Below are 27204 nucleotides of genomic sequence, written 5' to 3' on the forward strand. Positions count from 1 at the left end.
ACGTGGAGCCATGAAAGGTTTTGGAGCAAACAGCACAGGCGGTGACTCTTTGAGACAGAGCTCCCGGCACTTCACTGTTTTAATTCACTGTTTATTTTCTTTCTGCTGTTAAGCCTCTCTGGTGTCATGTTTTCCATCCCGCAGCCCGTGGAGATGGAGGCGCGGGCACTCCCTGCCCTCCGAGCTTGTGACGAGGCAAAAACCGGGGAGCGGGAGGGAGGAGGAGGAGGGCTGGGGATGAGAAATGGAGAGGGAAAGCTCTCCGGCAGGGATACGGGATGAGGGAGGAGGGACTGTGACTTGAATGGAGATGGGAGAGAAGGAAGCACCCCGCTGGCCTGGGAAAGGCTTCCCGAAGGGGAAGGGGAAAACGCAAAGGACCGGGAGAAGGGCAGGGAGGGAGGAGGAAGAAGAGGAGGAGGAAAGGGAGAAGGTGGAGGAGGAGGGGGGAGAGAGAAGGAAAATAAGGGGAAGAGGAGGAAAGGAAGAGAAGGAAGGGGAAAGGAGAAAAGGGAGGAAGAGGAGAAGGAGCAGAAGGGGGGAAAGGAGGAGAAGGAGGAAGAGGGGGAGAAGTGAAGGAAAAGCGGGTGAAGAGAAGGAAAAGGAGGGGGAAGAGGAAGAAAAAGAGAAAAAGGAGAAGAAGGAGTAGGAGAAAGGGAGGAGAAGGAGGGAGAGGAGGAAAAGGAGGAGAAGAAAGAGAAGAAGGAGGAGGAGAGAGAAGGAGTAGAAGAAGGAGAAGAAGGAGGAGGGGAGAAGAGAAAGGGGAGGAGGAAGAGAAGAAGAAGGAGGGGGAAGGAGGAGGAGAGGGAAAAGAAGAAGGAGGAGGAGGAGGAGAAAAAGGAGGAGGTGGAAGAGGAAGAGGAGGAGAAGCAGGAGGAGGAAGAGGAGGGCTGCCGGCGGAGGGATCCGGTGCCGGGGCGGGGCGGCCGGAGGTACGAGCCCCCCGGAGGCGCCGGGGAGGGGCGAGCCGAGCCGAGCCCAGCCCAGGATCCGAGCCCAGCCCAGGATCCGAGCCCAGCCCAGGATCCGAGCCCAGCCCAGGATCCGAGCCCAGCCCAGGATCCGAGCCCAGCCCAGGATCCGAGCCCAGCCCAGGATCCGAGCCCAGCCCGGCCCGGCCCGGCTCGGCGCAGGCTCCGCCGGGACGCGCCGCTCCCGCCTGGCCGCAGCCGCAGCAGCGCAGCGGGGCCAGCCCCGGGCCGGGAAGGGGAGCGGGGGCCGCGGCGAGGCTTGGCCGTGCGCGGGGCCGGAGCGGGAGGCGGAGCGGCGGCCGATGGAGCCCCGGGCCTAGAGGGGCCGGCCGGGCCGCCCCCGCGGCGGGCGAGCCCCGGGCGGGGGTCGGGGCGGGCGGGCAGCGGGACATGGGCCCGGCCGCGGGCGGGGAGCGCCGCCCGCCCCCCCTGCGCTGAGCCCCCGCAGCGCTCCCGCCGCAGCCTCGCCGCTGCTTTTTTCCTCCCCCTCGGGGGGCGAAGGGAACACCGAGACTGGTTTTTCTTTCCTTTTTTTTTTCTTTTTTTTTTTTTTTTTTTTTACTTTTTTCCCCTCCCCTCTCCGTGATCTGGATATTCTGCGCGACCGCAAAGAAGAGTTGTTTTTTTTTTATTTGTTTGGTTGGTTGGTTTTTTGTTGTTTCTTTTTTTTTTTTCCCCTTGTTTGTTTGTTTCGGGTTTTTTGTTTTATTTTGGGGTGTTTTTTTTGTTTCGGTTCGTTTTCCTCCTCTTGTCACTTTCTCCCGGAGCCGAGGCTGGAGCCCGGAACCTCCGCGAGGGGCGAAGCCTCCTTCCTACTCCCGCAGTAAATAAGTAAAATGTAAATTGGATAATAACGACCTCTTGCCAAAGGCTCCAATGAGTGGCACACAGTCCACAATCACGGACAGGTCAGTATGAAATGAAATTTCTTTGGTTTTCCTCTTTTCTGAAGTAGAGACTATTTCCAGAGCTCGCGTACTTCGCGTTCTGACTTCATTGATAGAAAGAATGAGAAGAGCGGGGTTAAATCTGAGTTTCTGGGAGCCCGTCTGTACCCAGGGTGTCTGACTGTCAAAGCGACCGGGTTAAACTTTGAAACTGGAGTATTTCAGGTCCAACAGCTTTCAAGCCTGCCAGGCTGACTTGGTAGGAAGCACGGGTTGTAATTCAGCTCCCAGGATGGGAGGAACACCAGAGTAATCTCTGCGAGGAGTTAAAGCAGGAAAGGCGACAGGAGTTTGGGATTCAGCTCGAGTGTGAACTCAGAAACCTTGTGCAGGATGCACTTGGGTCTCCTTGGGTCAAGCACTGCTGGGAGGTCACCTCAGGTGAGGCAGGAGGGATAGTTGTGGAGCAGGAATGTCTGCTGGTGTCTCCCTCGGTTTAGATTGTCCTGGCTTTAGATACCTGCTCAGGCCTCTGGGCTGCTCTGCGGGTGCTCCATGTGCCTTTTATTACGGCCTGGAGTTCTCCTGCTTCAACTGGGAGAAAAGTGTGGGGTTCTTTGTGACAAAAAAACTCAAGTAGGAAACCTCTTCATGTGCTTTTGAGGCAGAATGAGTGGAATGAGTGCCTTCATTTGAGGAGAGGAAAAGATATCCTTTTTTTTTTTTTTCCCCCAGCTTAACAATGTCAAAAATTTTCATGTATTTTATTATATTCTTATCATGTATCTTTGGTGGTTAAGGTGTGAATGTGTGTGACAAAGGCCTTGCTTTGGCCTTTCATGACCGAGCAGCTCTGGCACAGCAGAGAATCCAGAGCTGGGACAGAGGAATGATGATTTTGGCTGCCTGAGCTCCTCCTATAGACTCCAGGGGTGGGCAGTGAGTGCAGTTCTCACACTTAGGCCTTTTCATGACTCCACAGGTCAGCTCAGAATTGTGTATAGCCTGTGTTTATGACTGTTCATAGAGGATTAAGTCTTTGTAATTAATTGTGTAGCTGTCACAGAACAGGTGACAGAAGAAAACTCCTAAATTTCTGCTCTTTTGCAGCCCATCCATGATTCTTGAGTTGCAGGACGTTTTTCTCTGTACCAGCCAAGACAATGACACTAAAAAGGCATTTCAGTGGCTTTGTGAGGATTTTGTTACATACTTCAGACCATATGTCTTGTGGCAGTTGCATGCTATCAAAAGGAACGGCAGGATTTTCATACCAAGAAGCAGCTGAGTGATGCATGGAAAAGAAAAGCACGAGAACAGGGAATTTAATTTACTTGTTAGTAAAACAAAATACTTTCCATTATTGAATTGGAACGGCCAAATTGAAAACGTAGCGGAGGCAAAAAAAAAAAAAAAGTCTCATTTCCTTTAGCTCTCAGTCATGTCAGGAGGATGTTTCTGTTTGGTGCTCCTGGTTTAAAAGGCTTTTAATGTCAGGTGAGGAGCTGTCTCCACGGCCCTGGCAGTCAGGAGCTTTCTGGAAGTGGGGATGTGGGATGGCTGGGGGAATGTGGGGAAGCTGGATCTTGTCTTGCCACTGCTCTCCAGCTCTGGCCTGAAGGAACCCCAGCCCTGGAAGTGCAAAGTTGTGGTCGTTGCTCAGCCTGGAGAAGAGAAACTTTGAGGTGAGCTAATTGTGGCCTTCCAGTACCTGGAGGAGCTACAGGAAAGATGGAGAGGGACTATTTAAAAGGGCCTGGAGGGACAGGACAAGGGGGAATGGCTTCATGCTGACAGAGGGCAGGGTTTGATGGGATATTGGGAAGGAATCCTTCCCTGGGAGGGTGGGGAGGCCCTGGCACAGGTTGGGCAGAGAAGCTGTGGCTGCCCCATCCCTGCAAGTGTCCAAGGCCAGGTTGGACAGGGCTTGGAGCAACCTGGGAGAGTGGAAGGTGTCCCTGCCCGTGGCAGGGGGGTGGAGAGAGATGATCTTTAAAGTCACTCCCAACCCCAGCCATTCTGGGGTTCTGTGATGATTCTGTGATTTATTCCCTGGCTGAACCTTTCAGCAGAACCCCAGGCATGGTGGTGTTTTCTCATTCCTACCCCTCCTCTCTGTCTGCATTGTGCAGGATCTGGAGGGGGGTGTCTTTTGGTCACTGTTGTCCCACAGTGCACTGGGGAAATGCTTCCTTTCCCATTAGGCCCAAGAAGCCTCTGTGTTGCCTCTTTCAATCTGTCTCTTAATCTGGGAATGTAAAGCAGGTGCAGTAGAAATCATCTTGATGCTTCTGGTATCATTAGCTCTACATGGTGGAAATCAGATGACGTGTTCAGTTCTCTCTGTGTTTTTTTTCAGTGCCCTTCCTTGGTTGGATCCAGTTGGGAACTACCCTAAAACAGGGAAACCCAGCTGGCATCTGTGCCAGCTGGCATTAGGAATATAACAGGGTGGCATGGGCCTGCATTTTTCTCCATATTAGCTTTCCATGTTACACATGTAGAGCTGCCTAAATCCATGTTACAGGCAGCAGATATTTCCTGTGGTATCCCCTCAGCTGAAGGTGGTAATTGTGCTATGATTTGACAGCTGTCAGACATTTCCCCTGCACAAGTTGCACTTGTCTCATCCTTGACATGTTTTATGGCTTTTATGTTTTTGTTGATGATGTCATGTATGGCATTAAAGTATATAAATTAGGAGTGTAGGAATGGCCATTTCTGGTGCTGTTCTGTAGCTAGTGTGATAAATGATGTTTTCATTAAATCCCCTCCCTTTTTTTTTTTCCATCTTTTTTATTTTGTTCCCTTTCCCAGGAAAGTTAAATGGATTTTAGTGTCTGGCACTCTGCTGAAACACAGTCAGGCCAGTTCATATCTGATGATAATTCCCTCTGTGGACCAAACCTTAACTCAGTTAATTTTGCTGATGGTTATGCTCCATCCCTGAGCTGGATTCTGGTATCCAGCTGCCTCCAAAGCAACAGCATTTTCTTCAAGTGTCTTTTTCTTCAAGTGCCTTAAGCCTGGAGGGAAGTGAGTGCCTGGGAGAGTGGGGGAATACCAGGCATTAAACAAAAAGGCAGAACAGATGTTAAAACTCCTGGGAGTGTAATGGCTGTTCAGAGTTACTGAAGAAGCCTCTGACACACACTGTTCCCCATCAGCTCCTCAGCATTTGGAGAAACACCTAAAGGGTAAAATAAAGATTAGCTCGTGATAGAGTAGAAACACATCTGCAAAACAGTGTCCAGGATTGCTGGGGTGCCTTGCATGGCTGCTGGTGGTTTGAGAGAGTCAGAACTTTTAACAGTGACTTAAACTTCCCTTTCTTTATGTCAGGATGTTCTTTTACTTTGGCAGCTGCTGCTTTTTTTTCATAAAAAAAAAAATGCCCAGTGGACCTTATCAAACCCATCTCCAGCCTTATTGCTCTGCTCCTTTATGTTTGTAAACATATACACCCCCTTCACTTAATCCTCTCTTAGCCAGGCCGTGTTTATTTAGAGGCCTCCTGAGGTGGCATTTATCTTGCTTAGCCTAGTAAGCCTTTGAGGTGGAACATCTCTGAGCTGCTCACCAAGATTCACTTGATGGTGGAAGGAACCTGGTGCATGGAGGGGACCATTTCTTATCCCAGAGCAGGTGTCTGAAATCAGGCAGATCTGGTCTTCCTTCCTACCTGGATTTAAGTGAGGTTTGCCGTAGTTTTTAGCCTAAAAAAATGCAAATTTTCGCCCGGTTGCTGGAGCTGGGTTGGGTTTTTGCTGCCGGATGGTTTCAGGGCTGTCACCGGAGGATTTGGGAGCGGGGAGGGCGGCGGTGGCCGAGTTTGCTGGAGGAGTCTCCCTGCCCCTCCTGCGCTCCTGCAGTGACTGTGCCCGCGTTCCCTCCCTCGGGAGTTTTCCTGGACACAGCCAGGCCGGCTCTGGGCGTTGCTGTTTGTGGCCGGGCGAGATAAGGCCTTTATTCTTCCCAAGGCCACGCCGGGGCCGGGATGAAACCCGGCCATTTGCAGGCTCTGCTTGGCCACCGAGGGCTGCCCCGAGCTGGGCTGTAGCTGTATCCTGTTATGACACCGAAGAAACATTTGTGTGCCATTAATTCTCTCTCTTTTTTTTTTTTTTTTTTTTTTCCTGCTCTCCTAGCTCACTGTGTTTTTTATTTTTCTTCCTGTAACCGTTCCAGACTCACTTCAGAGTTGAGCAACTGCACGGCTGCGGGACTCGCTTTATGTGTTTTTCTTTCTGGTTTATTAAAAGCCCAATAAAAAGAAAGGAGGCTCTTGCCTTCGCAGGACCTCGCTGAGGAACCGGTGACTCTTCCCTCTGCACTTGCTTGCAAATGAGTTTTATTTATAACCGTGCTGTAGTTTCTGTTGCTATGATTGGAAAACAGCAGAGGTAGAATTTACACATAATTACCCTCGAGAAGTTTTAATTGGTGATTTGCTCCTGACTTGGTACTAAAATAGACCCTAATTGTTTCTTATCTGCTTAGATGCACTTTCCCCTGTCTTTGGAAGTCCCTGTAGTAACTGGGAGTTCTTTAACTGCCTGGTGGGGGAAAAAAAAGGGTTTTCTTTTTTTTCCAGCAGAGTAAGAACTTCACAGAAAGTCACACCTTATTGTTAGTGAGTAGTTAGATGCTAATATCATGCATTTATTTAATCAGTAGTAATTTATTTAATGTGAGACCCAATATTTATGGAAAATGAGCTGCAGCACGACATCTAAGGACTAAAAAGCATAATAATCTTTAAGGCAAATCATCTTGTGCTTTCCATCATTGTGCCTTCACTGAGTTTGGAAATGAGTAGTTGACATAGTCTGTGCATAAATCCATTTTCTCTTTTGCTTTTGTCGTGGCTGTGACAAGAGAGGACTGTCTGGGATGTTCTCTGCTGGCCAGGAAGCAAATGCTCCCAGTTCATGCTGCATAGTTTATTAGGGTTTTTACTGGAGACAGGAGTTGAGGTGAGCTTGATTTTCTAGTTTTGAGTAGAGCTGTGGGCGTTGTGATTATTTGGGTGGAGGCAGGAATGATATTTCATCTCTTAGCCCAATTGTATAATTCTCCCCCGTGCACATAACTCCTGGTATGGCAGTTCTGAACGTTTCAGATGGATGGGTTAGGAGTGAGACTGGGATGTTGGCTCCTTCAGTTTTAGACTTTCAAAGTTCTCGTCCACATCTACAGGAACTGGGGACATTTAGCAGGAAAAAATTACTCAGCAGAGGTAGTTGTGGAAAGCCTGGAGGGTGTGAGGGGTGGCATGAAGAGTCTGGAGAAGCAACCTGGTGATGTGTGAGCTCTTCAGACACCATTCCTGTCAGAGGGGCATCCACAGGGCTTAGGAAACATGGAATATGGAAACCCTTTCCAGCCTGATGCAGTCAGTTCTCCTGCCTCTGACTGCCCATGGAGTGTTTGAGTGCTGGTGGGGTGTTGACACAACTCACCACTGTCATGTTTGGGTTGTCCTGCTCTGTGTCCAGTGTCCCTCCCCTTTCTTCCTGTGGACAGTTGTTTGCACACTGGAGTGTTTTGAGGTCTCTTGTTCTGTCCTAGTTGGGGATTCTTGGGAAGAAAAGTGCGTCTTGCCCTCGGAGCAGGAGTTGCTGAGGTCACTGGTGAGCTTTGTGGGTGTTCCTTGGTGATCTTTGACTCCTGTGACCTGTGTGGGACGAGAGTTTCGTGGTCCTTGAGGGTGGCAGCAGTGACCACAGTCCTGCTGGGAATCAAAGAGAGTTCTGTTCACCCTCACAACTGTTCTGCATCACGTTGCAGAAGTAGTGATTTAGGCATCAAAGATTATTTAGCAGCTCATGCTAAGGTGGTACAGAGCATTCATGAATTTGGGGAAGGTGATACTGACACCTGTGCCAGTTATTTTATGTATTTCATGACAGTACACCAGGATTATTTGATTATTTCCTCCCAGGGAATTCATGTCTTTAAACATTTGTGTGAATTTGAGCAGCTTCAGTGCCTCCTGTTTCCCTGCTTTCCCGAGAAGCTTTGGAGTAGAATCAACAGGATTTTTAGCATTAACTCTTGTTTTCCCACAGTGTTTTGGGAGGCATCCCTGGCCTCTCATGGTTATAACCATCAGCCCCCCCCAGCCAGCCCAGGGCTGCAGCTCAGAGTTATGCAGAGTGTCTCAGAGAGGAGCAGTGTTTGCTTTGGTCTGGAGACTGAATTCTCCACTTAACCTCGAGCTGGTCCTTCTGGGTCACCAGGGAGGTATGTTGGCTCTGCTGCTTCAAAGATAAGCTCAGGCTCTTGCTTCAAGGCTTTACCCTCCAGGTTTCTCATTGAATACCTCTTCTTTCCCTCTGAAAATCAGCAGTAGGAGACTTACTAATGAATCCCATTTGCATTATCCTGGAGTTTGGGTGGTCAGGGTTGCTAATAAAAGCGCTTCTCGTAGCATTCCTAAGGCTCTGCAAATATTCCCCTTCCTAAGCACTCTCCCTTCTTTCACTCTAGGCCTGATATTTTATCTGCTTTGAGATAACTAGATTTTCCTGTGTAAGAGATGCCAATAGCACTGAGAGAAAATAGACTTAAATGCATATTTTCAGGTAGGTGATGCTCTGCTCCGTGGCCCTGCTCTGCATAATTATTAGGTTTTAAAGAATAAAAGTGTTAGTTCATGTCTCAGCTTGATTAAACTGAGGGTCAGGAGCCTGGATGTAGATAATGTTTCATCACCAGAAGAGAAGGCTTAAAATAAGGACAGGAGAAGCAGCAGCAAACTAGTAAAATCAAAAGGGATGTAAAATGTGCAGCGTGCATTGAGAATGTACAAGGGATAAAATGCAAGGCAGGATACATTAAAAAAAAAATAGGAACAGCCCACATAGAGAAAAAAGACAGGAAGAAACAAGGTTTGCTCATTTTTCTTTTAAAAGAAAACACGGGAAAACAAATGTATTAAAAACGACAGGAAAAAGCAGCATCCTTATGTTTGAGATGTAAGCATAAGTATAAATAGCAAAAGCAAAACAAACAACGTTCAAGACATTCACAGATCGTCTCCTAAACGGGGGGTTTGTGCTTTTGTTATCCTTTTGTGCATCCTTTCCTTGGGGGGTTTCCAGTGTTGTGTCTGTCAGACTTCTGGGCAGGAACCCTTTAGCCCCGGTGTGATGGTAAATAAGAAACATCTCTTTAGCCCCGGTGTGATGGTAAATAAGAAACATCGCTGTTTACATCGCTTGGCAAAACGCTTAAATGCGATGGCGGGGCTATTTTAAGCCTTGTTTTGACAACACTGAAAGGTCTGGGCTGTGATGTTCGGTGCTGAAGGTACTTCACGGAATTGCAAATGAGTGTGTCCCTCCTGAGGTGGAAAAGATCATCGATCGCAGCACAGGTTTCCGTACTTGAAATAATTTTGTTGTAATCTGGGCTCAGTTCATCTGAAAAAAAAAACTCAGCCTTTTATGGTCAGGGAACAGGGTTTTGTTAAAAGGTGGACTGGACTGTGTGAATGAATCAGAAGGGCCTCTTTTGGTGGTGTAAATTTGCAGTGTTGCTACTTGAAACCTAAGAGGGATCACGGCATTGGAAATCCTCAGGGATATTGGTGGAAATCTTAATTTTTTTCCAAGTTGCTGTTCCTTACTGAATCTGTGAGTAGCAGCACAACTGTTCTTGTTTATGTGAGGAGCTGGTTTGGAATTTATTTGCAGGCTGTGAATCCTGGTTTGTGGCATCACAGGCAGCCCTTTTACCAAGGGCTGGGGGTGACTTCCCAAGTGGAATTAGGAAGAGTTAGATACTCCTTTATGGAGTCCTGAGCGAGCTGCAGGACTGGAAGGGGGTTGCAAAGCTTGGGTTGGACCCGAATTGACCTGAGCAAGCACTTCCCAGCGTGGAGGAAAAGACCCATGTGTTTAATAAAGCCCTAGACTGATGTGAGACAGGCACAGGATTCGGAGTCCACCACTCCCATAAACATACAAGCTCCAACCTGCAGGCTCAACCCAAAGCATCTGATGGCTGCTTGAAAGTCTTTTTTCCCCTGTTATGATAGTGGCTGTTGGTGCAGCTCGCTGGCAGCACATCAGACGAGGCGTCTCCTCTCAGTACTCTGTGGCACCTCTGCCTTTCTGGTGTGCCCAGATGCAAAAGAGGGCTCTGATGAGCAGGGACTGAGATCAAAGCTGCCAGAAAAGGGCTGGAAAACAGGGGGGGGAAAGAGGAGGATTAAAGGAGGGAAGCTATAACGAGCGAGACAAAGGAAATAGGAAAAAGCTGCAGTGTTAAGACAGGAGAAATCAATAGGAAATGAGTGAGAGGGGGAGAAATGGGGGAGCTGGTGGCAACTCCCAGATAGGACAGAGGCTTCCTGTCTGCCCCTGTGTTCTGAGGACATGTCAGCCCTGAAGGGCCAGGACCTGCTGGGGTAAGGCAAAAAACCCTGACGAGCCAGGGCTGCAGCTGAATTTGCTGTGGAGGACTGAAGAGGCGTGTTTGGTGTCTGGGAGTGCCTGTCTAATTCTTGAGGAGGCTGCCTGCAGTGACAGCGAGTCCCACGGGACACTATTTGAGCCACGATGGTAATAATTCCTGTTTTTCTGTTAAGTGCCTTTCCCAGTCAGTGTTTGCAAGTGAGCAAATAACGTGGTTTTCTGGTCTGTGTCGATGGGATATTTTTTTTCTGCCTTCTGAGAAATTATAATTCTGTGACTCCCAAGTTAGGCAGTGACCTCAGCCAAAGATGAGCTGCTGTTCTCAGGTCGTATCTGGTTTTAAAAAAGAGGGATTTTCCCCACTGCTGCACCCTGATTTCCTGCCACCTACCCTGCCTGAGGAAGCTGTGACAGATATCCAGGGGGAACTGCAACAGAGGGAGCTGAATTTATATAATTCCATATAAATTCATATAAATGCGAACTCTCTAAGTGTAAGGAGGGGTGGAATTCTTGCGTGCCCAGGATAAAAATCCCTCTCTTGGAGATCTCCTGGTGCTGAAGTGCAGCTCTCCAGCTGGCAGTTGGTTGGTGCTGCCTGTTGAGAGGCACCAAATGACAGGCTGTGGTTTTACCCCGTGCAGTCCCTGCGGTTTTGGCAGCGGAAGTGGTTCCTGTGGGCACAGATCTGATCTGAGCACAAACCAAGCAGCTCAATCGTTTTTGGCTGGTGGAAGGTGCTGTGGGGATCCTGCAGAGAGAGCCCTTCCCAATTGTTGTGGGATTTCCTTTGTCCAAGTGTGTAGGTGCCTCAGTGAGGCTTCCCTTCCCTGGGGAGTTTTAACAGGACCTTCAGCAGGAAAAGTAAATATCTTGGAATAGTTTGGAAGTGGCTGCATGATCTAAAAGTGCTGTCCACAGGTTTGTTGCTTCAGTGGTGGGTGATAGCAGTTGGTAATATGGTGTTGCCAAGCACAGCAGCCCTTTGAGATCAGCAAAGGTCTTCAGGAACTACCAAAATAAGTTAATTTCTCTGTTTTTATTGGGGCATCCGGCCCTGGAAGCCCCAAGTTTTACACTCAGGTGTCTCTCGGGTCCGTGAAGTGACGTAAAACGTTCACCTCGCTCACCTCGTGGAAATTGTTCTGGGAAGAAAACACTTAGGGGAAAAAGGGGGAAAAAAAAAAAAAGCCAAAAAGGGCAAGCACAGGTTTCTTCCAGCGTGGAAAGCTGGAGGAATGCTGGTGATGGCTGGAAATGCTGGAGTGGTGTTTACCTTGGATGGTACCCAGTGCAGCCTCAGCTGTACGTGTTGCACAGCAAACCTTGACCTCCTCCCCCTTTTCCTTTCAGCAGACTCAGGAGCAGGTTTTGCGCTCACCAGTGAGACATTAACCGTGGGTTTTTTGGTGTCTGCACCTGCTCACCAGTGCCTTGGACTCCCCTCTGGAGCTGAGGCGTCTGGCCCTGGTGATCCAGGCTCAATCCCTGGTTTAGGGCAGGCAAACACTCCTTCCCTGGCAGTGGGAATGGGTTTGCCCAGCTGAAAGGTCAGTGGTGCTCCTGGCGGGGGGGTGCAGGCGGTGGGGACAGTCCTTGTGCTGGTTACAGCTTGTTTGGACACTTGGCACCAGTTTGGAGGAGGTTCTTCCCTGGTCACGAGTCAAAGAGAAGCAGATAATTAAACTGAGCTGGGAGGGGGAGAGGAAACAGCTTTGCAACTTTCTTTTGGTTTTTTTTTTTTTTCTTTTTTTTCAGGCAGCCTGCAAAAATCTCAATCCTTTCACTGGAATTCAGCCAGGTGGAGAGAATCTGTCCCTCCCTCTCCACCCTCCCCCTTTCTTTTTCTTTTTTTTTTTTTTTTTAATTAATATATATATTTTTAATCCTCGTGGCTCTGCAGCTCCTGGGAGGCAGCTTTGCTGAGCCTCCTTATTACTGCAGTAACAGGAGCATCACAGCAACTGAAAATTATGCTCCATCTGCTGCTTTTTCATATATATGTAGAAAATGGCTCCTTCACATCCATCAGTTGATTCTTGGAATACTGATGGGATTTGATCAGCAGAGGTCTTGAGAAACTTGGAAGTTGACACCACCAAAATAAGTTGGTTTCTCTGTTTTTATTGGGGCACCTGGCTGTGCTCTGGTCCTGGCAATCCAGGCACAATCCCTGGGAAGAGGGAATATATTTCCTCAAAACCAGTGTTGATATAGAGTATATGGGGACTTAGGGTTTTTTTTTTTTTTATTTTATTTTTAATGAAATGTCTTTCAGATCAAAAAGTTTAGCCCCAAAGGAACATTTCAACAGCTAAGGTAAAAAGGGGGGGGAAAAAAAATCACCACCAACAGGCAAATAGTGAAGGGGGAGGGTTGTTGGTTTGCTTTTTCTTTTTGATAAATGCAAAAGATAGTTTGTAATTGGTTGCAAGGACAGGCACAGAGGGACTCTGGGCACTTCAGCCAAGGACTGTGCTGTTCAAGGGCCCAGTTTGTTTAAATCCCAGCGTGGAATCTTCTCATCTCCTCCTCCGAGCTTTATTCGGGGCAGTACATTGGAAATAGAGGAATTGGCTGCGTGGCAGTGGGAAGCCCTGCTCAGGTGTCTGGGACCCAGGGCTGGAAAGCTGTGGGATTCCTGTGGGATTTGAAGGAATCAAAGCTGTGCTGATGGGGGCAGCGTTCCTGGAGGTGGGTGCCTGTGTGCTCTGAGGGTCCATCCTGCTCTGAGGGTCCATCCTGCTCTGAGGGTCCATCCTTTTATATATATATTATATATTTATGTATAAATAATTGTAGTGTAGTGCTTTGTATGCTTTATTTTTGAAGATATTACATAACTTATATATACTTTGTATTTAGGTATATTTATAATTTATATACTTTATGGATCACTTATAATTAGGGTTATAATTAATATATAATTTATTTCTTTCTTTATATGTTATGTATAATTTGTATCTGAAATTATATAATTTATAGTTTACATAGTAAACATACAATTATATATGTTTTATATATAAACACACTATATATAAATATATCATATATCATATATAAAATATATATTATATTTTTATATATAAATATAGAATATATCCATATATAAAATACACATTATATATTTTATATGTCATATATCATATATAGAATATGCATTATATATTTTATATATAAATATATAATATATCCATATATAAAATATACATTATATATTTTATATATCATATATCATATATAGAATATACATTATATGTTTTATATATAAAGATATAATATATCCATATATAAAATATACATTATATATTTTATATATCATATATCATATATAGAATATACATTATATGTTTTATATATAAAGATATAATATATCCATATATAAAATATACATTATATATTTTATATATCATATATCATATATAGAATATACATTATATGTTTTATATATAAAGATATAATATATCCATATATAAAATATACATTATATATTTTATATATCATATATAGAATATACATTATATGTTTTATATATAAATATATAATATATCCATATATAAAATACATATTACATATTTCATATATAAATATATAATATATATCAATATATAAAAGACGTATTATATATTTCATATATAAATATAACAAATGCATATATAAAAAATATACAATATATAATAGAATATATGTATTTTATATATTAATATATATTTGTGTATTAATATTTTCTCTCTCTCAGTGTTTATATTGTCAAGTTTCTTGCATGTGTGGTGACATGAATCATCCCAGCTCCTTATGCTCAGCTGTTGGTTGTGGTGGTAACCCAACATTTTATTACTGCTGGGAGCTGTTTGAGCGTGGACAACTTCTGATGGGTGAGGAGCAGGTTCAGTCCCTGCAGCACAGGCAAAACTGGGCAGGGAGAGCTGGATTTTGGGCCCTCCCTGCCCAAATTGGAGCTTGGCAGTGCAGCAGTGGGGGAGTTGTGTTTTCCTCCAGCAGGGATGACTCAGATGGAGCTGATAAGAGCCAGCACATTATTATTTTTATATATATATATATATATATATATATATATATGAAGGTTCTGTAGGCAAGCTAAATGAAGGTGCTAACACTTGGTGGTTTCTATTTGGTGATCTGGAAGGCAGCTGCAGGTATCCTGTGAAGATTTGCCTGCTTTTAGCCCTGCAGAGCAGGGAGGGGTTGGTGAGGCTGCAGCCGGTGAGCAAATATTAAAAGCTCCCCATGAACCGAGGCACTGGGCAGGCTCCTGGAGGAAATGTACCCTCCTGATCACTCCTGTGTGAATGTTCCTGCTCTGGGATTCCAAAGGAAAGAGGCAGGTGCAGCGCTGGAGTTCAAACAATAAAGCTTGGAGAGCTCCTTTCTCTCCCTGCCCATCTCCCGACCCCGTGCTGGACTTTGAGTGTGAGGGTTGGTGGGGAGGGGGAGATGGAGAGCCCTGGGAAAGGCTGTGGATTGTGCATTGGCTGCAGGGCAGAGGAGAAATCATCAATAGGACAGACTGCAAAATAAAGTTAATTCTGGGGGGGATAAACTGGTCTTTGGCTCGTGGGCAATGTCTGTGAACTCTGAATTTTGCTGCCGGTGTGCTCCTCGTTGCACTGAAGCAGGGGGAGAATTAAAGTGTGGTTTTGTGCACCAAAGGACCTGAATTTCTGCATTTTCAGAGGCTGGGGCTGTGAGTACAGGTAGCAGTAGCTTGCATTGTGGTTTGGGTTTTTCCTCCCTGCTTTTAGGGTTTGGCAGAGTGAGGCTGCAGCCGTGGGATAGAGGGATGATAAAGCCAGTGCTGACCTGCTTAGGGGGGTCAACATTGTGCTGCTGTTTGTGTCCTTTATTTGTTTGTTTTCTCTTTATTGTACGTATCTGTTTTATTTGTATATGTTTGTAAAGCTGGGGTGGGGTGAAGTTGATGGTGAACTGAGAAGGACCTGCAAGATCCCTCAGAAAAAATAAGTTCAAGCTCCCCCACTCCCTCCCTGGTCCTCCATGTAGAATGAGCAGTTCATAGAGTTTTACAGGCCTGAAAGTATTTATTGCTGATAATTCCCAGCTCTGGAGTGAACCATCAGAAGGTATTGAGTGCTAAACCCATGGTATTGGTCTTGGGCTTTTATCTCTTGGAATTATGACACATTTTTAACAACTATGTTCAGTTTGCTGGGAATTAAGTCTATTTTGTCTTAGAAAATGAGAATCACTGCTCTCATTTCTCTCTTTTCAAACTGTCAGCTATAGAATAATTACTTCTCTGTCTAGTTTATGCTGTTTTGGCATTGACTCAAGTTTGAATTTAGTGACTGGCATAAATACTGTATTTTGGAGCCATTTTGGGGGGCTCTTTTTTTTAATTTTTTTTTTATTTTTTTTTTTCAGCAGACTTACTGGAATTGGTTGAACTTAATTCAATGACAGGATAAGCAAAAATTTGTTTAGCTAGACTGTTCTGAAACGTTTAATGCCTTCTAAAATTGTTCATGGTAAAAGATCAAGGAAGGAAGCTGCGTGACCTTTTAGATGCAGCTCCATAGAACCCCTTTTCCTATGCCAGGAGTCAGCCCAGACAATGAAACTGGAAGGATGAGGGTCCTCTTTCATAAAAGGTCTTTCACTTTTTGCTTTTACAGATGGCAGACTTAACAGACTTCACAGCTGTCTTTTAATCAGTTTTCATATTTGGACCAGAACTTTCTTATTTTAGTTACTGTCTGTAAGAAAAAATTGTCCGGTTGTGCACGTTGAAAATGATAATTTTCTTTAATTTTCTTCGGTTAGCAGAGTTACTTCAGTATTATCTACTAGTAATAAATGCACAGAGTTAACAATTGTGCTGAAAGTTTTAAGGAGTTGAGTGTTCTCTTGTTCTGAAGATGACTTTGAGAGCCTTTGGCTGGGGGTTCAGGCAGCCGTGCATGAACAGCAGACAGCTGTGCTGCAGCCTTGTAATGATTGACTCTAAAGTAGGTTGCCAGTCTAATCCTAACTTGTGCTGATCTCTGCTTTTTGGTCAGCTGGCTGGAGCCTGGAAGGTGGGTTTTGTTCAGAGCAGAGCAGAGGATTTGAGTGGTGAATCACTCCGTGCATAATAAATTGAGTTGTGTCTCCAGCAGTCGAGTTGATTTTCCCACCCTACTCACTTCATCGTTTTCTCCCGTTTCTAAATCATCCTTGCTTTTTCCTTTGTGGGTAGTACTTCCCTGGAGCTTGTCCTACAGTTAATTTATTCTTTTTTTTTTTTTTCCCTTCTGTGACAGTTTTTAAGTTGAATTTTGCCTGGCATCCTGCAGATGCTGACCCTTGAGTTTCCCAGTGACTGCTGTAACCGGGTCCACTAATGGACTTGCAGAGTTAGGGGTGTTTCTTAGAGGGTTCTCATCTGGTATCTTGCATCCTAAAAACATTTTCTTATCTGTTCTGTAGCAAAATGCTCTGAAAATGGAAAGTTTGCATGTGCACTGCCAGCACTCAGCTTGACTTGCCTTCCCAAATAAGTTGTGTATTGCAAATATCTGTGACTTGGTTTCTGTACCAAGGTACCACAAAGATTTGTGTCACTAAGCTTTTAAAAAAGGAATTAAGGGACTGATTTAAGATAGGGTGGCTGGTCTGGGTAGTATTTCCACTGCAGCAATTGCTGATCTACTTTTACTGCAAAAATCATTTCCTGCTTCTGTCCCTCAGTTTTCTCTTTCTCCAAATGAGTTCCAGTAATTGAGGGAGCTGAAGCCATGAAGGGTTTTTATATGTTTTTTATATGTGAAGCAGTGGGTTTGGAATATTATTGCTCTACCTCATATAAGCTGTCCTTAAATTGTCTCCTCTATTCCTAAGAGGAAGCTTCTATATCTTTAACTCCCACTCTTATGTAACACAACACACTTGGGACTCTCCAATGAAATATTAACTCACTTGGTCATCAGGTTGCCTCCTGCTTTCCTTAAAACACGCCCAGAGATGGCCAGAGACAAGATTTTTTTAGTCCTTTGGAGCTTGCAAGTTGATATTCAGATGAGTTAAAGTTTTTGAAAGAGCACACGGATCCTTTTCTTATAAAGCAAAGAAAATTTGACGTTCCCCATACGTGACTTAAGAGCAGTTCAGTGCCTCTCACATCTTTCTGACTCCTTTGTGGGGATGTTCTGACATACTGGCCCATGATTTTTGGAGCTGAAAATGCTCAGATGTTTCTCAGATGTGCCTAAAAGCTGCAGGTCATGCAGTGGACTCTGTGTTCTTGCAGTATCTTGCTGAAATACGTCAGATTTCTCACATATCTTCTTGTCTGTACTTTTATATTTACACATTCTCTCTCTCAAAAAAAACCCCAAAACCAACCCGTAGCAGTCCTTTGCTAGTTCCTGTTTATTTAAGATGTGTGGGATGGATTTTGTTCCTTGATATAAAATAGGAGAAGTGAACATCCTGAGCTCATCAGGCATGGGAGAGACTGGGAGTCAGTGCTCCTACCAGGGCTCTGTGAAGCATTTGGGCAGCCCTTCTGCCTGCCAGCGATGGTTTTGGGGGGCTGAGAAGGTGCACTGGCAAACTTTTTGTGTGTTGTGATGGCTTCTGATGTCAGGGATTCACTGGTTAAAAATGCATGTGTCCATCTGTCCCATATCCTGCTGGGATCTGTGCTGAAATCTTTATATGGAATAGATTTATTCACCTATTTGAACTTCCTGGATTTATTCACCTGTGCCTTTTTGAGCTTCCCAAAAACTGTGGGCGAGGTTGGGCCTCTTCAGCTGAGCTGCAGGTATCATATCACAGAATCCCACACTGGTTTGGGTTGGGAGGGACCTCCAAGCTCAGCTTTATCCATGGGCAGGGACACCTTCCACTAGCCCAGGTTGCTCCAAGCCTGGGCACTTCCAGGGATGGGACAGCCCCTCCCAAACAGGATCCTTAGGGTTTGGGGTGTGGAATCTTTAGGTTTCCCAGCAGAACTCCCCCAGCAGTGGCAGCAGTTGGATGCTGAGCTGCTCTTGCTGCTCTCTGGATTCTTTTCACAGGGGTGTGGACTCTGGTCCTTTGGGACCGCTTTGCTTCCGCTCCGTGGAGCTCTGGGAAGCTGCTCTTTTCCCAGGCCTGGCTCCTTCTTGGGGTAAAGGTCTGTGAATTCTGCATAAATATTTACCATATCCCAGCCTGAGCAGGGGCTCAACACAGAGAGGAGCTTGGCTGACGGTGCTTGTAGGGCGTGGGGTTTATATATGGGCAAGAAGTGAAGAATTCCTTAATTAATAGAGAATATTAGGGAGGGAATGGGGACCAAAATTGGTGTTACTTGCAAAGAATGAGGGAGCAGAGAGATTTGAAAACTCTGGCAGGTGAAACCTGGAGTAAACAAGCTTATGATATTTTAGAAACACTTATTTAACTTAATTGTCCTTTGTTTTATTCTAAGTGGGCAAAGGCATCTGGCTAAATGAGAAGTTCACTACTTATTATTAATACCATCTTTTCTCTGCTCTTAGGAGAGACTTATTTTTTAATGATGTGGTATCTCTTTTCCATATTTCCTTTTCTTATCCTCCTTCCTGCTGTAGCCCAGAAATCCCTGTGGATTTAAAATGATGCTGCTCCATTCCAGTCCTTGCCATATCTTGACTATCTTTAATTTCTCCTCAAAGCCTTGCTTGCATCAGATTTTCTTCCTTTTGATGGTCAAAGATTTATTTTTTTTTCCCCCCCTTTCCAACTGGTTTTCTACGTATTTCCTGTGGCTGAGGGAAGGAAATCTGGGAAATCAGAGTAGGAAGCAAGATAGAAGCTTCCATTCCCGAATCTTCCTTGTTTTTACCCTGTTTCCTGGCAGCTGCATTGGTTTGTACTTGAAAGGAATGTATTGTGTTGCTTTCTTCCCACCCCCCCCCAGAAAACCTGTAGATAAAATAGAAACAAAAATGAATTTTGCGTTTATTTTTTAAGTTTCTTATTTCCATAAGCAAAAAAAAAAAATAAATAAATTGGAGACAACAGTTAAATAAATCTTTCATGTGCTTAAATCCTTTTTTATACTAAGTGCTTTTCCTGGTAGACTGAACTTTTATTTGGGTTCTTCAAAGTCTGTTTGGCTTTTTTTTTTTTTTTTTTTTTTTGTAATGAAGAGAAGCTGCAATCTCCATTTCTGAAGCTTTTAAGCTTGTTTTATGGTACAAATGCACTTATTTTCCCAAGTGTTGATGCCACTAAGGGAGTTTTTATGTTTAAGGGAATTGAAAATGCCTCCTCTGAGTTAAAAGCATAAAGGATATTGAAGCATATTCCTGTTGTATTCCTGGTCCCTCCCCACTGATCTGAATGATTGCAAATTAACTCTTTTACAGGAAAATTTAAAAAAAGCAAGCACTCTGCTTGCATGAATTCCAGTTTTGCAAGGATATTTAATATATACATTAAATATATGTAGTATATTGAATATTCTATATTTATATTTTTTGTATAGTCTGCACTTATACTTTATATATTTTAATATATTTTAATATATTTTAAATATTATGTATTTATTTTATATATATAAATATATAGTACTCTACAATATACATATTTGTTCTTATGATTATAATGTGTTTTTCTGTCCAGTAGGGAAGGTTTTATTGAAGAGTAAACTGAGGCAGGCACTGGGGAGTGTGAATTTGCTCTTCCCAATGAAGGAAACGGGGAAAAAACCAGTGTTTTAAACAAAATGCAGCTTAGTAAACTCAGGTATATTGGCCTGTCACGTTGTTCCATCCATGTTTCACATGATGAGGAGCACGAGGGAGGAGAATTCGGCAAGACTTGATTTTTTAAAACGCAGTCCAGGTTTAAAAATATCCCTGTTTTGACACCCTTAGCAGGGGCTGTTTGGTGCACATGATTCTCACTCAGCCACGAATAAAGTGGAGATGAAGCTCTGGGATTTGCAGTGACTCTTCCCTGGCTTCCTTAACTCCCTGATTTCGTGTTGGCTTAAAAAAAAACCCCAATGCTGTTGATTTCTTTTATTTTTCCCCATTTTTTTGTATGGTGTCCTCCAGACCAGGAAGGGGTGCTCCTGGGAGGATCTGAGCCATGGCCTGGCTTTTTTTTGGTTGTTTTTTGTTTTTTGCTTTCCCCCAGTTCCCACTTTCTTTTGGAAGAGCTGACAATTTTCTGATTCGTGAAATTCCTAGAAAATGAGGAGCTTGGGCAAAGCTTTCAAAATAGGAACCAATGAAATCCAGCCCTCTGCTATTTAGAAAATGATAATGCCTGCCACTGGAAAAGAGGGAAGCATGGAAAATACAAGCTCTGGCTAGGAAATTACTGCCTGGAGCAGGGAGATGGAGGGGTAGGAGTTGATTTCTTTGGCTTCCTTTGGCTTTTTCTCCTGGGTAATTGTAGCCTTGGTGCAGTTGTGGCTTGGAGATGATATTTGGGACCAGCATGCCTTGGACTGGGCAGCACAGAACTTGTGGTGAGTTGTAGCCTGAAAAATTTGCTCATGAGAACTGAGGAAATGCAAGAGAAAATAACTGCTATTAATACATTAAGAAGTTTGCTGCAGTTTCATCTTTGTAATAGGCCCTGTGATTGGGGGGAAGAAGAAGTGGGATTTAATAGGAATGGTAATTCAAATCACCAAAAAAAAGAAAGGATTTAAGCACATGAAAAATTTATTTAACTGTTGCCTCCAATTTTTTTTTTGCTTGTGGAAATAATAAACTTAAAAACCTACAGAATTAACTTTTTATTTATATTTTACCTACAGCTTTCTGGGGGGGGAAAGCAACACAGCACATTCCTTTCAAGTCCAAACCGAGGAAAGGGTGTGAAACCAAGCAAGGCTGAGGAATGGGAGCTTCTTCTCTTGCTTCTTGCTCTGATCTTTTCGGGTGGAGTTGCCTGGTTTTATGGCAAAGGGTAAAATAAGAGATGTTTGGTTTCCCTCTCCCCTCCACTGGCTGCTTGTTAATGGAGAGCCACTGCCCCCGGGGCTGTGGAGCCCTGGGAAGATTTACATTAATCAAACACAAACAGACAGTGTAGCGTGAAGAAATTTCTCCCCCGCCAGCAGCGCTCCCAAACTTAATTAGGTTATTGGGGCAGAAAAAGAAAACAGCCCCTTCACCCTCCGCTCCTTCCTGCCCAGGGCTTGACCACTCCAACAGCACCAAGCTCTGACCTCCCAGTTCCTCCCTGACAGACAGGGATGTGCTTCCATCCTCACCCTCTTCCCTGTGTCCCCAAGCCCTCCAGAGGCTCCGGTTTTCCCGCTGCCGCTCTCCAGGTGCCGCTCCCGGTCGTTTGTGGGGAAACAAAAATATCCCTCCGTGGCACAGCCTGACCCTTGGGAAAGGCTGGAAGTGGATTGAAGGGGGAAAAAAAAACCCCAAAGCTAAACCAAAAATGTCAGTGCCCCCTGCCAAGGCTTTTGTTTCCCGAGCCTCGTGATGCGGTTTCTGGGATCGGTGTTGGGATTTAGTGACGTGCACGGACATATATTTATGTATATTTGGGGATTTATATGTGGATAGAGATGCACACAAGGCACACATCCACCTATTGCACAGACATAAAAATACATATAGAGAGAGAGGTATTATTCTGCCCCCCAGGACAGCTGGAAATGGTAAATTTTTAAAACCCCAGCTCTCTCCCCTGCGTCCTGGTTGCCTGGAGCCTGTGGATGCTGTTCCCTCCCGTGTCCATGAGCCGTGCAGCGCTGGGCTGATGGTGCCTGGGAGGAGGTGGGAGAGAAGAGGTGGAGTTTTCTTCCCTCCCCTCGAGTGGTCAGTGGAACAATCGGGCAGATGCCTCCCGAGGACATCGGGTAAGCGTAAAAAAAAAACCCAGAAAGCTTCCAGGAGGGGCAGCTGGAGCTCCTGGGAGAGGACTTGGGCTCAGCGTGCTCCCCCTGGGAAGGGGCCTGTGGGATCTCCCTGCTCAGCTGACTCGGTCGTGTGAAACAGGTAATGATGTGAGAGCCTTTGTTCCTGTTCTGTGCTGCTGGATATACTGAAAGATGAGAAAACAGCTCCTTTGAATGCAGAGGAGAAAGAATTTTTTCCTTTAATATCTCCTGGAAAAAGGGTGGGAAGGGAGGTTTGTCTCTTTTTTTTTTTTTTCCTTTCTCTTTTTTTTTAATAGTTACTCCTTTGTGTTTCCATTGTGAAAATGGCTAATTTAATGTGTTTGCTGGGGAAAATCTGTGCCTCTGTGTGTCAGCTCAAGAACAAAGGTTTTGACAGCTAGGAAAGATGCTTTTAGATGTAGATGCTGGCAGCACTCCCTCCTTTCCCTTTCCCAGTGCTGAATTCCCTACCAGTGTGTTAGCAGACCCTTCTCCCCAGCTCTTGCAGTGGAAGGGAATGTGATTTTTGCTAAGCTGATATTTTATGCATGTTCATGTTAAATTAGCTATCAGTGTTCCAAACCATCTCGGAGTGTGTTTTTTCTGAAGGCAGTTTTAACTGATCTTATATATATGTGTACGTATATATATATATATATAATTATTTTTAAAATGTTATTGTAAAATGTTCTAAAAAGCAAAGCAAATTACCTCAGTGGGGGATAGTAACAGTCACAGTGATGGTGTGGACAGTGCTGTTGGTGCAGAATTGAGAGTGTTGATGCAGTGACAGTCATCAGAGGAGCACTGGGAGCCTCCTCTCCATTTGCAGTAGTTTGTACTGATTTGTGGCTGCGAGGATTTGATGTAGAAGAGCTGGGAGATGCTGGGGGGGTGTGTTTTTTATGGAGATATTTACAAATACAGTCAGTGAGGGTTGGCAATTCTCAGCATCCTTGCCTGGCTGAGGGGGAGGCACCAAGGACTGGTGTCAGTGAACCCAGTGGGGTCACAACTTCACTGTGATATTGATATTTCTGAGAGCTTGGTTATCTCTGGCATGGGCTGGGGAATTTGCTGCCATCACCTCTTAGCAGCTGGTGGGTTCCCTGAGTAAACGTTACGGAGTTGTGTGGGTTTTTTCTTTTCTTTGCTTGTATTTTTATTTATTTTAAGAGACCCGAGAGGAAAACACTAATACAAACATGTTCTGAGGCCTATTAATAGCTCTGTGTTTGACTCACACGCTGTTCTCAGGATCTTGAGCCATTTTACAAGTAGCTTCACTCCTGGGTTTTTTTATCTTCCATTTTACAGTGGAAGGAGCAGGGCTTGATGTGGCTGGGAAATCCTCAGCCCTGTGTGTTCTGCTCCAGCCCTTTGCAGTGGTTCCTTCTGGATTTCTCCTGTAATTTAGATGAAGGGAAGATGAAATGGGAAGGAGCAAAGCATGCCACGAATGCCTGTGTGCACATTTTTTTTTCACTCCTCATGCAGTGTGTGCTGTGTGCATCTTTCCTCTTGTGTTCCGTGGGCAAGACCTGCCTTTTGAGGGGAGAAAAAATAGGTTTGCATATCCCAGAAAGCTCCTGATTTTTCTTAGGCCACGTAAACAGCTAAGGTAGCTTCAACTCTAATATGTAACACTAATCTCTCTATAGCTCAGCTGACATCACCTTTTTTTTTTTTTTTTAATTCTTTCCAACTGAAATGTATGGTTGAGAAACTTTCCACGGATGCTTTTAAAATCTGAATCAGAATTAGCTGGCTTGGAAGCTGGGGAGGCCTAAGAACACACTGTACAGGTTGAGCAACACTGTGGTCATGATTCCTTGGTCCTCTCCATGCTGCAACTTTCCTTTGTAAAACTGTGGATCCAATTTTTTTTTCCCCCCTGGTGTAAATTAAGCCTCTGGGAGCGCTTTGCCTTTGGGTGGTTTGAGACATATTAGCTGTAAATTAGTTTATTGCAGCTGGGAGATGTTTAGAAGCTCTGCAGAGGTCAGGAGGGTGGATGTTGTCTGCACATCCCATGCAGAACGGGTGTAATTTGGCCAAAGGTTCATGGCTGGAGGAGGCAGGGCTGAAAATGCTTTTTGGTTGAGTGTCTGCTTAGCTTTGAACTCATAAACTAGTTCTGATGAGCAGGCAAGTCTTGGGTCTGAGTGGTGGAATTACATTTCCGGAGCAGTAAATGCACATTAACCTTTAAAACAAGCTAACAAGAGGATTGAAGGAAAATCTAAATTAAGACAAGGTGCCTGCTGACCTTATTTATCATAGGAGTTACTTAATGAAACCTTGTGTGGGACAGTAGGTCAGGCAAAAACCTGAGAATACCTTTGGAATGTAGAAATCCATTGGTTAAAATGTTGCTGAGCTGTGAACTCTTCCTGGTGTTTTCAAGTTGTAGTTACACCTGCATCAAGGTAAATCATGGTATGGACTTGAAAGGTCATCTCATTCCACCCCCTGCCACGGGCAGGGACACCTTCCACTCTCCCAGGTTGCTCCAACTTGGCCTTGGACGCTTCCAGGGATGGGGCAGCCACAGCTTGGGCTGGTTTTAACTGAGTTTTTTCCTAATATCTCATCTAAATCTAAACTCTTTCAGTTAAAACCATTCCCCCTTGTCCTGGCACTCCAGGCCCTTCTAAACATTCCCTCTCCATCTTTCTTGCAGGCTCCTCTCAGGTACTGAAATGCCCCATTTAGGTCACCCCAAAGCTTCTCTCCTGCAGGCTGAACAATCCCAGTTCTCTCAGCTTTTCCTCCATCCCTCTGATCACCTCGGTGACCAGTGAGATGTTAAATCACACACAAGTTCATAATGCTGAGGAGCAGAACAGCAGCTTGGCCTTGTTGGTTCTTTAAAACCTGCAGGTTTTTTCCTCACTGCTGTGCAGCACCTGAGCCACTGGTGCTGCTTCCAAGCCACAGAGGTGTGGTGTTCCCCAGCCAGGCAACTGTAACTCACTCACTTACTCACCAGAAATGTGAACTCTGGGCCAAATATTCAAATTGTGCCTCTGAACCTTGTACATATATTTGCAAAACTTAAAGCTGCCTAATTGGAGCGAGCATTAAACTATTTTGAAAGCTACATTTCCAGTTGTATTACGTGCACTCTGTGTATGTGTGTGTGTGTTTTTTCCCCTCCTCCCTTTCTAATTGCTGTCTTTTGCTGTTTTTAAGGGCTGTTTCCCCACTAGTCTTGCTGCTGGTTCATAACAACCACAAGCTGGGTATGGCATTAATAAGGAACTAGGCTTTGTGCCTAATGAAATGCAAGAACTGCTCGACACGCCGGGGCAACACGAGTGATCCCCAGCCCTCTGTGTGTGTGTGTGTGTCAGGTGAAAGCAAATCCCGTGGCACTCCATGGCTGGAGCTTTCCATGGCTGGCTTAAGGAGAAGAAAATTGTCTTGTTGCTTTGATTTTATTTTTTTTTTAAATTCTTTTTTTTCTGAGCATTTCACTGGAAAGCTGTTCCAGACGCCGTGTAGGAGGAGTGCTGGTGGGGAGGGAGCTGCTGCCACTGAGCCAGCTCGGAATTGCAATTACTGGCAAGCAAAGCAAACATTTCATTTCCCCGTAATTAACTCCAGTTTAGGGAGGGCAGGTTAATTTGGACTCCACACCCTGTCTGTGCAAGAAGCCCTTGGTGCTCGATTTGCTTCTCCCAGTCTGCGGGCAGAGGGGTTTAAAGTGGTTTTCAGAAGTGAAAGCTGGAGGAAGGAATCACAACAGACGTGTTCAACCCCCTTTCCCCCCCCCCTCTTTCAAGATGAGATGAAAATGTGGAGAAAAGGGCTATTTTAGGGCTCTTCTAGTAAGGCCAAACTGCATCTTTCAGCTGCCTTTTCTTGCTTCAGGGAAGCTTGAGCTCTCTAGGCCTGGGAATATTTGTCTATGGCGTGCTTCAAAATAAATAAATAAGGGAGAAACTGGGTCATGACTTCTGAAATCACAAACCTGACCTTCCTGCTGTACCTGGTCACTTCTGTTAAATGGGTCATGCAGTAAAATCCTGCAGGAAAGGAACAAGTAATGGACGTTTCTTCTCTGCTGGGCGTTGGTTTTGCTTAAATTTCTGATATGATAGCATTAGAGACTAATACTTGGGCATTTTCAGTATTTCTGGTGTTTAATTCAGTTTTTTTTCCACTGCAATTTTCCTTCCCCAGAGGTGGAAACTCTGAGATTCAGTAATTTGTGTCGGGAAACCAGCAGGAAATCACCTGGGATTTGGCAACCTCTGTTCTCCACGAGTTCCTGAGCAGAGTTTGTACCTGCTCTGTGGCCAAACCTCATCCCTGTTACTCAACTCTTGCTTTTAGGCTGAATCTAAAGGCAGCATTAAGCAGACATGGTTTATTTATGTTCTCTCCAGTGCCCCCTCCCCGTTTTCATTTGTTTGGCTGCAGAGATATTAAACAATAAGTGGCCTTGTCTTACCAGGCTGGAACTTCAGGGCCTGGAGAAGGAAAGCTGATGCTTCTGAGCCTTGGAAGTCAGTCAGGGGTGGAAGAACAGCCCTGGCTGCTGGAAATGTCCCTGTCCCCTCCCCTTTATAGAGTTTCTACGGGGACTAAAAGTTCTTGCAGGGTCCTGGCTTGAGCAGCAGAGCAGCACAAAGGCCACATTGAGAATGGCTGCTGGGGAAGCCCTCCTTCCTTGCCTGCCCTGTAAATGCAGTTCTTTCTCCATGAAAAGCCCTGACATCAGCTCTTGGAAAAATCCAAGTGCTTGTGTCATGGAAAAATAGCTGAGGCACTTGCTTGGGCTGGGAGTGAATGAGTGAACTGTGGAGGAAACTTCTCTGGAGATGCTTTTCTTCTGCCCTTTCCGAGTGTTGCTGTTCATGGAGAAATAGAAACCTTTCCCAGCTCGGATTTTTACAGGAAGGGTGCTAAGGAAGGAACTACAGCTGGCTGGAGTAAACTCAAAGCAACCTCCTTGTCATTTTTACAGGACATACTACCTATGTCATCAGGAAATTCCATATCAGGAAATATCACCAGGAGGCAAATCTCCGTGTTCTCATTACCCGTTTTATGGTGAAGACTTATCT

The 27204-nt window shown here is 44.9% G+C and overlaps 1 protein-coding gene across 3 annotated transcripts in view; it reads left to right on the plus strand.

Moving 5' to 3' along the window:
• Positions 1-1366: 1366 nt before the first annotated feature.
• Positions 1367-27204, plus strand: part of ARHGEF12 (Rho guanine nucleotide exchange factor 12) — a 78262-nt gene continuing 52424 nt past the window's right edge. Inside the window, exon 1 of one of the 3 annotated variants that reach the window (XM_032709756.1) lies at positions 1367-1879. In XM_032709756.1, the coding sequence (XP_032565647.1) occupies positions 1848-1879 (32 nt within the window). In that variant the 5' untranslated portion in view covers positions 1367-1847. Of the gene's footprint in view, positions 1880-21846; positions 22248-27204 lie in introns of those variants that run through there. The other 2 variants (XM_032709755.1, XM_032709757.1) reach the window with 2 other exon arrangements.

Source organism: Chiroxiphia lanceolata, chromosome 23, assembly GCF_009829145.1.
Source record: "Chiroxiphia lanceolata isolate bChiLan1 chromosome 23, bChiLan1.pri, whole genome shotgun sequence".
Taxonomy (NCBI): Eukaryota; Metazoa; Chordata; class Aves; order Passeriformes; family Pipridae; genus Chiroxiphia; species Chiroxiphia lanceolata.